This window comes from Oncorhynchus nerka, linkage group LG27 (genome assembly GCF_034236695.1).
Source record: "Oncorhynchus nerka isolate Pitt River linkage group LG27, Oner_Uvic_2.0, whole genome shotgun sequence".
NCBI lineage: Eukaryota > Metazoa > Chordata > Actinopteri > Salmoniformes > Salmonidae > Oncorhynchus > Oncorhynchus nerka.
In genome coordinates, this window is record NC_088422.1 from 93,583,044 (window position 1) to 93,597,114 (window position 14,071).

Consider the following 14,071-nt stretch of genomic DNA (forward strand, 5'->3'; position numbering starts at 1 on the left):
AACTCCCCTTCCTACTGCTGTATATTCTAATGGCTATAAACTCCCTAATGCTGTATATTCTAATGGATATAAACTCCCTAATGCTGTATATTCTAATGGCTATAAACTCCCTAATGCTGTATATTCTAATGGCTATAAACTCCCTACTGCTGTATATTCTAATGGCTATAAACTCCCTACTGCTGTATATTCTAATTCTAATGGATATAAACTCCCCTTCCTACTGCTGTATATTCTAATGGCTATGAACTCCCCTTCCTACTGCTGTATATTCTAATGGCTATAAACTCCCTAATTCTAATGTATATTCTAATGGCAATAAACTCCCTACTGCTGTATATTCTAATGGCTATAAACTCCCCTTCCTACTGCTGTATATTCTAATGACCATAAACTCCCTACTGCTGTATATTCTAATGGCTATAAACTCCCCTTCCTACTGCTGTATATTCTAATGGCTATAAACTTCCTACTGCTGTATATTCTAATGGATATAAACTCCCCTTCCTACTGCTGTATATTCTAATGGATATAAACTCCATACTGCTGTATATTCTAATGGCTATAAACTCCCCTTCCTACTGCTGTATATTCTAATGGCTATAAACTCCCCTTCCTACTGCTGTATATTCTAATGGATATAAACTCCCCTTCCTACTGCTGTATATTCTAATGGCTATAAACTCCCTAATGCTGTATATTCTAATGGCTATAAACTCCCTAATGCTGTATATTCTAATGGATATAAACTCCCTAATGCTGTATATTCTAATGGCTATAAACTCCCCTTCCTACTGCTGTATATTCTAATGGCTATAAACTCCCCTTCCTACTGCTGTATATTCTAATGGCTATAAACTCCCCTTCCTACTGCTGTATATTCTAATGACTATAAACTCCCCTTCCTACTGCTGTATATTCTAATGGCTATAAACTCCCCTTCCTACTGCTGTATATTCTAATGGCTATAAACTCCCCTTCCTACTGCTGTATATTCTAATGGCTATAAACTCCCCTTCCTACTGCTGTATATTCTAATGGCTATAAACTCCCTACTGCTGTATATTATAATGGTTATAAACTCCCCTTCCTACTGCTGTATATTCTAATGGCTATAAACTCCCCTTCCTACTGCTGTATATTCTAATGACTATAAACTCCCCTTCCTACTGCTGTATATTCTAATGGCTATAAACTCCCCTTTCTACTGCTGTATATTCTAATGACTATAAACTCCCTACTGCTGTATATTCTAATGGCTATAAACTCCCTAATGCTGTATATTCTAATGGCTATAAACTCCCTAATGCTGTATATTCTAATGGCTATAAACTCCCTAATGCTGTATATTCTAATGGCTATAAACTCCCTAATGCTGTATATTCTAATGGCTATAAACTCCCTAATGCTGTATATTCTAATGGATATAAACTCCCCTTCCTACTGCTGTATATTCTAATGGCTATAAACTCCCCTTCCTACTGCTGTATATTGTAATGGCTATAAACTCCCCTTCCTACTGCTGTATATTCTAATGGCTATAAACTCCCCTTCCTACTGCTGTATATTCTAATGGCTATAAACTCCCCTTCCTACTGCTGTATATTCTAATGACTATAAACTCCCTAATGCTGTATATTCTAATGGATATAAACTCCCATTCCTACTGCTGTATATTGTAATGGCTATAAACTCCCCTTCCTACTGCTGTATATTCTAATGGCTATAAACTCCCCTTCCTACTGCTGTATATTCTAATGGCTATAAACTCCCCTTCCTACTGCTGTATATTCTAATGGCTATATATTTATATATATATATATATATATATATATATATATATATATATATTACGTGGGTAAGTGAGAGAGGTTGATACTTTCTAATAATAACTACAGTTACACACGTTTACCTCTATTGAGTATTGTTCAAGGTAAAGCTGCTCTATTTTGCTTCCTGGGGAACATTTTACTGGGGCCAGGTTTTTTTTCAACGACATATGCAAATAGAGACTTTATTCCTAGAATAGAAAGCAACGTTTCTGAACTTATCTAAAAATGTGGACGCACACTTTTCATATTAGGAGATACATATTTACAGAACTGATGAAGTGTATTTAGTGAAGTCTCAAAACATAGTAGGTGAAAGATTTGTGATAAAGAAGACACCAGGCAGGGATGTTGCTATTCTTCTTAAAAGGCTATCAGTTTCATTTCCTGAAACACAGTCACATGATAAAGAGGTGTGGTTGAGTTTTTCTATAGTCTGTGGACACTTCCTCAAGCAAGTTGGTGCCGATATCACGATGACAAAATGTAAGTAACCTTAACTATTGTTTACATTTCTAACGCTAACATAATATCATACTTTTCACATCTTAGACTACCAAAGTTTCCGTTAGACATCAGAGTTTCAATTCCTGAAACACAGTCACCTGACCAGCAGATGTGGTTGGGTTTATTATCACAATGACCAAATAGAAGGAACATTTAACTATCATTTACATTGCTGATGCTTAATAGGATATCATTTTTCCCTGTCTTGTTAGATTGTCCTGCCATCTATCACTTCATTGGATTGTGAACATTGCTGAGTCGTAATATTGGGGTCACTTAGAAATGTCCTTGTTTTTTAAAATAAAAGCAATTTTTTTACATCAAATTTGTTATATACAGAAATACAGTGTAGATATTGTTAATGTTGTAAATGATTATAGTAGCTGGAAACGGCAGATTTTTAATGGAATATCTACATTGGCATACAGAGGACCATTATCAGCAACCATCACTCCTGTGTTCCAATGGTACGTTGTGTTAGCTAATCCAAGTTTATCATTTTAAAAGACTAATAGATCATTAGAAAACCCTTTTGCAATTATGTTATCACAGCTTAAAACTGTTGTGTAGATTAAAGAAACAATAAAACTGTCCTTCTTTAGACTAGTTGGAGCATCAGCATGTGGGTTCGATTACGGGCTCAAAATGGCCAGAAACAACGTCAACAGTGAAGAGGCGACTCCGGGATGCTGGTCTTCTAGGTAGAGTTGCAAAAACAATCCATATCTCAGACTGGCCAATAAAAAGATTAAGATGTGCAAAAGAACACTGGACAGGGGAGCTCTGCATAGAAGGCCATTATCCCGGAGTCGACTCTTCACTGTTCACGTTGAGACTTGTGTTTTGCGGGGTACTATTTAATCAAGCTGCCAGTTGAGGACTTGTGAGGCCTCTGTACGCCTATGTAGATATTCCATTCAAAATCTGCTACAATAGTCCGGAGTCGACTCTTCACTGTTCACGTTGAGACTTGTGTTTTGCGGGGTACTATTTAATCAAGCTGCCAGTTGAGGACTTGTGAGGCCTCTGTACGCCTATGTAGATATTCCATTCAAAATCTGCCGTTTCCAGCTACAATAGTCATTTACAACATTAACAATGTCTACACTGTATTTTTGATCAATTTGATGTTATTTTAATGGACAAAAAATGTCCATAAGTGACCCCAAACGTTTGAACGGTAGTGTGGGGCAAAAAAGTATTTAGTCAGCCACCAATTGTGCAAGATCTCCCACTTAAAAAGATGAGAGAGGCCTGTAATTTTCATCATAGGTACACTTCAACTATGACAGACAAAATGAGTGCCATTAATACAGGTAACGAGTGGAGGACAGAGGAGCCTCTTAAAGAAGAAGTTACAGGTCTGTGAGAGCCGGAAATCTTGCTTGTTTGTAGGTGACCAAATACTTATTTTCCACCATAATTTGCAAATAAATTCATAAAAAATCCTACAATGTGATTTTCTGGATTTTTTTTTCTCATTTTGTCTGTCATAGTTGAAGTGTACCTATGATGAAAATTACAGGCCTCTCTCGTCTTTTTAAGTGGGAGATCTTGCACAAACTCCTCCAGTACATGTGTGCCATGCTTGTAGCATCATACCCAAGAAGAATCAAGGTTGTAATCTCTGCCAACGGTGCTACAACAAAGGACTGAGTGAAGGGTCTGAATACTTATGTAAATGTGATATTTCAATTTTTTCATTTTTTATCCATTTGCAAAAATGTCTAAACTGTTTTTACTTTGTCATTGTGGGGTATTGTGTGCAGATTGATGGGGAAAAAAACATTTCATTAATTTTAGAACAAGGCTGTAACGTAACAAAATGTGGACAAAGTCAATGCATCTGAATACTTTCCGAATGCGCTGTACATTATTTTAATAGCAGAACACTGTAAAGTCCTTCAGTCCTCTGAAGAGTATGAATTAGGCTGTTTGAGATTATTTGAATCCTAAGAAACCTGCATACACATCGTTTGAAGTACAACAGACCAACATTTCTACTGTAGTAGGTCAAAGCAGTATTCTGGAAAACCTGGGACGAGCATGGGTGAGGTAGGCATGGTGATGCCCATGTGAATTTCTTTTCTTTTTTTGACTTCGGACCAATGCCTACTTCTCACTTAAAACATGTTTTTTTGTTTTTAATTTCAATGGTTTATTCACTGGAAGGTGATTATACAAAATTATATAACATTTCCACATGCAAAAGGTGTCTTTCAAAAATGTAATTTGCGTTTCAAATTGTGTTCATTTATTGTCCAGGGCATGGTTTCCCAAAAGCATCTTGCTAAGTTCATCGCTAGAACCTTCGTAGTCTCATCGTAAAATCTCAGACCCGACACTTGTTATTTAGCGACTTTCTCAAACCTCTAGTAGAACAGTTAACTGGGTCGTTAGATGCTTTTTTTTTGCCCTTCAGCATCACTTTATAAGCAGAAGTTCTCCACCAAACATAGAATCAAGACGTTTATCTGTCTCTACTGCCGCCGATAACTTCAGAACAAAGTTGACTACAGTACAACGTTACCAATGTCTTTGCAATTGTTATGAACAAGAATAGGGTTAAGCAAGGCGTATATGACTGTACCTGACTTAACATTTTAACAGAGGTAATAATAGAGATGTCATCCCACAGATCTACTGTACCTGTAGAAGCAGATGTTTGAAGAATGAATATCGTCCCAGGTCAAATCCAGTTCCAATTCCAATTACCAATGGTGTCTGTGGTTCCAAGGAAAACGGATCCAATTATAAAATGCATTATTGACAGAAAGTTGGAGAAACTAAAGAAATTGATCAGAGGCGGCAAGGACTTGAATGGACTGTACCCTTGTGCTGAGTGGAAGGATGATGTTACCCCTTTAATTGCTGCTGTTGCATTTACAAATGACAATATTTGTACATTTCTTCTGAAAGAAGGTGCTGACCCCAACATCCAATCAACAAATGGTTGGGTTCCTTTGCATTATGCCGCAATGTCAAAAGCTCCTGTCAGTTTAGTGAGTAGATTAATCGCAGCAAAAGCAGATCCAGAAGGGGCACCAATCCAGATGTTTACTCCACTTCAATTGGCGGCTAACTATGACAGAGAAGACATTGTGAAAGAGTTGATGAAGTCTGGAGCATTTGCTGAAAGAAATCTCAAAGCATATCCCGCTACTGACCAAAAGATAGCAAGCATGATTCAGAAATTCTCTTCAGAGAGTGAGAATTTTGTCAAATTGAAGATTTTTTATGATTTTTCTTGTGCAGTAGGACTCAAATCAGTGGAGGATGTTTTCAATGAATATGGCAAACACATGCTGGTGGTGAACCCTGTGAATCATCTCACACTATATGACATGTCTTTTAACGCCATTGGACAGAATATAGATCAGTATCGTCAAGCATCCATAAAGTGGCTGAGAGAATCTCAGAAAATTGATCTCTACATTGAGGAGGCAACCAATCGTTTGCCTAAAATTCCCAAACATTTACAAGATATGGTAGTGAATTGCTTGACAGCTGTTTTTAACATTATGAAAGAAATATCTCTTGGACTGTCACTGGTAGTAATACCCACTCTTCTGAAATACCTCACACATGAATCCAAAAGTACCCCTCAAGGACTAAATCGCAACATTTCAGTTGTCAAACTACTGTATGTGATTACTCAGAAAGCTCAAAATCACAAACATGGCTGGACCCTCCCTTTTGTTGAGGAGTTATGCAAGAGGATCATCGCATTCACTGATCAAGCATATCTCTCCAATCCTCAGACCTCCAGCTTAGCTGTTTTAACTTTTGGTCTGCTTGCAGATCTGTACACCTTCGATTGTGTACCTGCGATTATCACATCGCGAGGGATAACCTCTGTGCCGGAGAAAATACTTGTTACTGCCGAAATGGAGATGGATGAAGACCTGAAAGAAAAGTTAAGGAAATTAGATATGTCCCTACGAAGTCCAGTCCCACCAACGGATACAACTGAACAATTGCAGGGAATGAACCTGTCAAAGAAGAAGAAGAAGAAGAAGAAAAAGAAGAAGACAATTCAGGAAGAGTTGTCGGTAGAGAAAAGTCCACCTGACATGACTGAGAAGCCAGATCTTGATGCTTCATCAATTCCAGTTGAAGAATCTGGTGTACATGGTGAACATTCCAGTGTTAAACCATTTCCCTCCACCACCGACGAACTGAAACCCCGGGAATGGCACAAAGTTAGTGAGCGGTGGAGGCCTCAGTTGGAGGAATTTAGCAACATAGATGCAGGCAAGGTTTACAGATTGGGAAATCTCAATCTTGTCGTCCATCCGGATTTCCAAATAGCCAAAGGAAGTGATGGAACTGAAGTCTTTCTGGGCTTGAAGGATGATGGTACTGAGGTAGCCGTGAAGAGAATGCTCAAGTCAAACTATCAAGATCTGAAGAGAGAAGAGGGTTTTTTAAGACTACCTCAGCTGGATAGTCCCTGCATTGTGAGATATGTGGACTTTGCAGAGGACGAGCACTTCGGTTACCTTGTTCTTCAGCTCTGTGAATACACCCTTGATGAATACATCAAAGACCACCTACCAGAGGACAAAACCCCTGTCCTGAAGAAAATAGTGCACGAGGTGCTCTGCAGTCTAAGCGTTCTGCATAGTCTAAACACAAAAATTCTGCACCGGGATATCAAACCCCAGAATGTTTTAATAGGTAAGACCAGACCATGTAGTAATTCTACAAAAATGTGGGCTAAAGAAATATTATTTTGATGTTTTATTTATTAACCTACATTTCAATGCTACACTTTATATGATCTTCTCTTCAGATGTTACAGGCAGAGCGAGATTAGCCGATTTCGGTATAAGTCGACAATTGAACATGGGACAAACAACTCTACATACAATCAGTGCAGGAACAAAATGTTGGAAGGCCAGAGAAACTTTAGATGAAGACAGTGGGATCGGATATAAGAGGAGCACCGATATTCAGGTTAGTTTTCAACTTTAAATAAGTCACTATACTTTGATTACCAGACCTATTTGCCAAATTGATAGAATGCATACTAAACTATGTTGTGAAGGAGAAGTCCAGTGGCTACTCTGGTTCCCAGAGTAGCCCTCTACAAGATCGACACCAGACACTTCATCAACCATCTCCCTGACCACCACCTTCTGATCAAGCCATGAACGGTCTCTCTATCTTTGGAGGATGCATGCGCTCAAAGACTCGGCCTCTATTGGTTGACCTAGCTGACTATAGCTAGACTACTCTTGATGATGTATTGATTGACCTAGTTAACTATAGCTAGGCTACTCTTGATGATGTATTGGTTGACCTAGCTAACTATAGCTAGGCTACTCTTGATGATGTATTGGTTGACCTAGCTAACTATAGCTAGGCTACTCTTGATGATGTATTGGTTGACCTTGCTAACTGTAGCTAGGCTACTCATGATGATGTATTGGTTGACCTAGCTGACTATAGCTGGGCTACTCTTGATGATGTATTGGTTGACCTAGCTAACTATAGCTAGGCTACTCTTGATGGTGTATTGGTTGACCTAGCTAACTATAGCTAGGCTACTCTTGATGATGTATTGGTTGACCTAGCTAACTATTGTTAGGCTACTCATGATGATATATTGGTTGACCTAGCTAACTATAGCTAGGCTACTCTTGATGATGTATTGGTTGACCTAGCTAACTGTAGCTAGGCTACTCATGATGATGTATTGGTTGACCTAGCTGACTATATCTAGGCTACTCTTGATGTATTGGTTGACCTAGCTAACTATAGCTAGGCTACTCTTGATGATGTATTGGTTGACCTAGCTAACTAGCTAGGCTACTCTTGATGATGTATTGGTTGACCTAGCTAACTATAGCTAGGCTACTCTTGATGATGTATTGGTTGACCTAGCTAACTACAGTTAGGCTACTCATGATGATGTATTGGTTGTTTGTTTTTTGCTATTGAAGCATTTTGATATTGTTATGAAAAGCGCTATAGAAATGTAATACATTATAAATGATTATTATATACTTTTCAGGTGGCCGGGATGTTAATGTATTACATCATCTCTGGTGGACATCATCCATTTGGCAAAGGCATCCATTGTGAAGTTAACATTTTTCAAGGGAAGTACACACTGGAACATGTTGAGGATGAAGTGGCCAAGGACCTCATTGAGTGGATGATCAATGAAGACCCAGAGAAGAGACCTACAGTGGAGGACACACTGGCCCACCCATACTTCTGGCCAAAGGAGAGGTGAGAAGCAGTACTGACACTTGTCAATCAGAAGGTTAGTTAAGATCAGTGATTTACTTACAGCCATCACTATTTCCACTGGGCATTTACCTTTTTTAATGGGTTCAGATTCTAACGACGATTTATCTCAATGCAAATGTGATCACCGTTTGACACTGACCCAGTTGAATGCATTTAAAGGTACACTCTTGTTTTTCAGGAGAGTGGAGTACTTACGAAAAATTGGTAACGAGAAGGAAGCAGAGAACTGTCGCAAAGCAGACCCAGGACTCCTTCATGCTTTGGACCAGTGTGCTGAGGCGAGGTCGTTCACAAAGTGGAAGTCCAAGGTGAACAAGACGCCATTTTATCAAATTTTATTTACATGTACATTTGTCCTAGTGTAGTGTCTAGTCTAGTAGTAGTCACACTTACTGTTATTTATTTGTGTACACAGATGCCGCCTGAGTTGATGAAGAAGTTGGATGGTAAAAAGAAGGCCTACCCAGACAACACATTGGGTTTGTTGCGCTTCATACGCAACCTTCATGAGCACTAGTAAGACATATTAATAGTTTTGTCTAAAAACATGTACATGAACTTTATTTACTCTCTTACCATTGAAGGTGGTTGAATATTTTGTCTCTCTCTCTCTCTGAAGCACTGAGGATGCGGATTCTGTTGACATATTGACAATGTTCCCTGATCTCTTCGGATGCGTCTACAAGTTTGCGAAGAAAAAGGAGTGGAATTCAAGAAGTAGTCTGAAGAAATTGTTTCACAGAGAAGATGTAAGATAATGATTCTGACATTTGGAAGATTAACACTGACTAACTTCTGAAATCTTGGCTTGACTTTTCTGTTGACATTAAATGACTCACTAGTGTAAGTGTTAGATGAATGTTCTTTAGAGGAAATCAAGAGGCTATGCAGCACTTTGCCTCTGTTTACCTACTTGGTGTTTTGACCATTTTATTACATCATTATAACAGTACTTATCTCATAAGCTAACATGAAATATATACAATATTTTTGATTTGAATATGAAATGTAACGATACTTCGTAATATTATTCAATTTGCCTCAGTTTATTCATGGTTTGTTTACTGTATGTATAATAGCAATGACACATACTGTACATACATACAACTTCTCTGTTGAAAAGTATTGTAACGAGCTGAATCTATTAATAAAGTGTAACATCTGAATAGTATAGCCTACAGTGCATGCCTCTTTCTTCACTCTACAACAACCAGCTTAGTTCATGGAAACCCCAAAACATCAAAGATATAGAACATATACGGTTGAAGTTGGAAGTTTACGTACACCTTAGTCAAATACATTTAAACTCTGTTTTCTTTTTCTTTTTTCTTCTTTTTTTTTTTTTTACAATTCCTGACATTGAATCCTAGTAAAAATCCCCTGTCTTAGGTCAGTTACGATCACCACTTTATTTTAAGAATGTGAAATGTCAGAATAATAGTAGAGAGAATTATTTATTTCAGCTTTAATTTCTTTCATCACATTCCCAGTGGGTCAGAAGTTTACATACACTCAATTAGTATTTGGTAGCATTGCCTTTAAATTGATTAACTTGGGTCAAAGATTTTGGGTAACCTTCCACACGCATCCCACAATAAGTTGGGTGAATTTTGGCCCATTCCTCCTGACAGAGCTGGTGTAACTGAGTCAGGTTTGTAGGCCTCCTTGCCAGCACATGCTTTTTCAGTTCTGCCCACAAATTTTCTATAAGATTGAGGGCTTTGTGATGGCCACTCCAATACCTTGACTTTGTTGTCCTTAAGCAATTTTGCCACAACTTTAGAAGTATGCTTGGGGTCATTGTCCATTTGGAAGACTCATTTGCAACCAAGCTTTAACTTCCTGACTGATTTCTTGAGATGTTGCTTCAATATATCCACATCATTTTCCCTCTTTATGATGCCATCTATTTTGTGAAGTGCACCAGTCCCTCCTGCAGCAACGCACCCCCACAACATGATGCTGCCTCCCCTGTGCTTCATGGTTGGGATGGTGTTCTTCAGCTTGCAAACCCCCCCCTTTTCCTCCAAATGGTCATTATGGCCAAACCCTTCTATTTTTGTTTAATCAGACCAGAGAATATTTCTCCAAAAAGTACGATCTTTGTCCCCATGTGCAGTTGCAAACCATAGTCTGGCTTTTTTTTATAGCGGTTTTGGAGCAGTGGCTTCTTCCTTGCTGAGCGGCCTTTCAGGTTATGTCGATATAGGACTTGTTTTACTGGATATAGATATGGATATCGATACTTTTGTACCCATTTCCTCCAGCATCTTCACAAGGTCTTTTGCTGTTGTTCTGGGATTGATTTGCACTATTCGCATCCAAAGTACGTTCACCTCTAGGAGACAGAACGCGTCTCCAACCTGAGTGGTATGACAGCTGCGTTTATGGTGTTTATATTTGCATACTATTGTTTGTATAGACAAACATGGTGCCTTCATGCGTTTGGAAATTGCTCCCAAGGATGAACCAGACTTGTGGAGTTCTATAATTATTTTTCTGAGGTCTTGATTGATTTCTTTTGATTTTCCCATGATGTCAAGAAAAGAGGCACTGAGTTTGAAGATAGGCCTCAAAACACATTCACAGGACATCGAATTGACTCAAATTATGTCAATTAGCCTATCAGAGGCTTCTAAAGCCATGACATCATTTTCTGGAATTGTTCATGCTGTGTATGTAAACTTCTGACCCACTGGAATTGTGATACAGTGAATTATAGGTGAAATAATGTGTCTGTAAACAATTGTTGGAAAAATGACTTGTCATGCACAAAGTAGATGTCTTAAAACTGACTTGCCAAAACTATAGTTTGTTAACAAGAAATTTGTGGAGTGGTTGAAAAACAAGTTTTAATGACTCCAACCTAAGCTTATATAAACTTCCGACTTCAACTGTACCTGAACATCAACAGGTCCATGTTTGTCCTCGTCTGAAATGTTGTCATCAATTCACAGCAACGCACTGATTTTAACACAGCACAGTGACAACCAACTCCCGTGGAAAGCAGCCGTGCCATCCCATACACAAAGCTATAGGACGTTTCTCAGATTCAGATCCACTAGCAACTAAGCTACTAAACAGTAACTGTTTGAAAAGAATATCCAATCTTTATTCTTAATGAGTGCTATTTACATACTTTCCTCTTTGTTAATTGCCTTTTCTAATGGTCTTTATTAGGCCTGTGTTCCCTTAGACTGAGTACTCATGGTACTCAAGTAAATAAAATGTTTAAAAAAGCCAGCTGGTTTGCCACAAGCTAATAGCTAACCACTGCTAATAGCAATGCAACAAACATTCCATGTCGATGGACTAAACTGTGCTTCCAGCAGTACATTATGAGCACTGAGCTGATCTAACGCTCACCCAAGTCAATTTACATTCGCATTACCCTCCTGTACCCGGTGCTGCCGTTAGCCTCGGGGCCTCACCTGTCACACTGTATCCAGACAGCGTCAAGAAGCCCCCCAGGCTGCTCCCCCGGCCTGTGCTGACAAGCTGCTTTCTCACCTCTCTGATGGCACATCAAGTAAGTCGTGTGGAAGGAATTGCATTATTATATTTGTGTGATTCCTGTGTGTCTGTGTGTGCGTGTGTGTGTGTGTTTGCACACTTGCATGTTTGTAATGTGTACAGAATCTACATATGTGTGTATATGTATAGGCTATGTGTGGGTGTGTGTGTATGCGTTCACACATTTGTGTGTCAGTGTGCCTGTGTGTATGCGTTAATACGTGTGTGTGTGTGTGTGTGTGTGTGTGTGTGTGTCTGAATTTCAGAGGGAGTGTGCCAGATAAAGCTGATGCAGAGCCACAGAGCTGAGACTGGGAGGTGAGACTGGAAGGTGAGCCACAGTGCAGAGCTGAGACTGGGAGATATTTACTGTCGCCAGGATCCAGAGACCTGCCTGCTTGCCTGCCTGCCTGCCTGCCTGCCTGCTTGCTTGCCTGCCTGCTTGCCTGCCTGCTTGCTTGCTTGCTAAGACCAACAACTGGGTCTGACTGAATGCAGTCATCCTCTCTCTCTCATGGCTAATTACAGTGATACATCCTATTAGCTCTGTGGACACACAAACCCCCTAGAAATAGCATTTGACCTTGAGAGGACTAACGAAATGTTCCCAGTTGGTCAATGTTTTGTTTGTTTACTATTGTTGTGGGGACTTCTGGTCCCCACATGTATAGTTAAACACACACACACACAGACAGAGAGGAACCTTTATGGGGTGTGGGGAGGAAAGAGGACGTCAGTGTGTGGCATGAGAAGAAGCATATACTATGTTACACGGTGCCATAAATGATGTGGTTCATTACTCCACCCTCTGGATCATGGAGGATAGACAAGGTGAATAAGTTAATACTTAATCACTACTATCAATGATATGGAGGTGATGCTATTCCATAGTAATAACAACGATATGTATTTAATATGCAGGTTATAATGAGTTATAATTCCACTGTAACAATCAGGTGAAGTTAGTAATAGGATCCATCTTTTGTTTGTGTGTGTGTGTGTGTGTGTGTGTGTGTGTGTGTGTGTGTGTGTGTGTGTGTTTGTTTACATGTTGTGTCTGCCGCATTGCTCCCAGTAGGTTACAACCTGTTCTAGTCACTGGGCTGTATTTCAGGGCTCGGACTGGTGCTTCCACAGGGTGTGGATCCCTGATGAAGGGGAAATTTGTGCTTGGTAAGCATGGCAGGATTTACGACCCTGGTCTGAAGTGACAAGGGATATAAATAAGCACTCTGGAGGGACCGTTTCACATGGGGAATTATGGCCCTCCCAACATGACGGTTTGTGTGTGTGAGAGAAAAGTTTGTGTGCTTACCTTTCTATGTGCTACCATCCATGGACACCACAATGTTGTCTGACTCAGCCATTCTCCATTTGAGCAAACAGACATCCTTATTACAAGTTGGCCAGGTCTTCATTGGCTCCTGTCGACTCCTTAGCAATTACACTTAAGTTACTCTTTTATTATTATTTGTTTAACCAGGCAAGTCAGTTAAGAACAAATTCTTATTTACAATTGGGCCAATTGTGTGCACACTCCATTCCATCCCTTACACTCCATTCCATCCCTTACACTCCATTCCATCTATTACACTCCATTCCATCCCTTACCCTCCGTTCCATCCATTACACTCCATTCCATCCATTACACTCCATTCCATCCCTTACACTCCATTCCATCCCTTACACTCCATTCCATCCATTACACTCCATTCCATCCCTTACACTCCATTCCATCCATTCTACTCCATTCCATCCCTTACACTCCATTCCATCCCTTACGCTCCATTCCATCCCTTACGCTCCGTTCCATCCCTTACGCTCCGTTCCATCCATTACACTCCATTCCATCCATTACACTCCATTCCATCCCTTACACTCCGTTCCATCCCTTACACTCCGTTCCATCCATTCCACTCCGTTCCATCCATTACACTCCGTTCCATCCCTTACGCTCCGTT

General features: G+C 39.6%; 1 protein-coding gene across 2 annotated transcripts; it reads left to right on the plus strand.

Moving 5' to 3' along the window:
- The first annotated feature begins 2,214 nt into the window (after positions 1–2,214).
- Positions 2,215–9,768, plus strand: LOC115117183 (uncharacterized). 2 transcript variants are annotated; one of them, XM_065012351.1, is made up of 7 exons: positions 2,215–2,315; positions 4,975–7,016; positions 7,132–7,295; positions 8,356–8,576; positions 8,776–8,905; positions 9,013–9,113; positions 9,217–9,768. In XM_065012351.1, exons 2-7 carry the CDS (start codon positions 5,009–5,011, stop codon positions 9,353–9,355), a joined length of 2,763 nt encoding a protein of 920 aa, XP_064868423.1. In that variant the 5' UTR covers positions 2,215–2,315; positions 4,975–5,008; the 3' UTR covers positions 9,356–9,768. The 2 variants fall into 2 exon arrangements, with proteins under 2 accessions (XP_064868423.1, XP_029501506.2); XM_029645646.2 differs by lacking the exons at positions 2,215–2,315; positions 4,975–7,016 and having other exon boundaries at positions 7,206–8,576.
- The last annotated feature ends 4,303 nt before the right edge of the window (positions 9,769–14,071 follow it).

Coding starts and splice junctions, on each gene's coding strand:
- LOC115117183 (XM_065012351.1), top strand. CDS start 5,009: ATGAATATCGTCCCAGGTCAAATCCAGTTCCAATTCCAATTACCAATG. Junction 7,296..8,355: donor AGAGGAGCACCGATATTCAG/GTTAGTTTTCAA, acceptor TATACTTTTCAG/GTGGCCGGGATGTTAATGTA. Junction 8,906..9,012: donor TCACAAAGTGGAAGTCCAAG/GTGAACAAGACG, acceptor TTGTGTACACAG/ATGCCGCCTGAGTTGATGAA.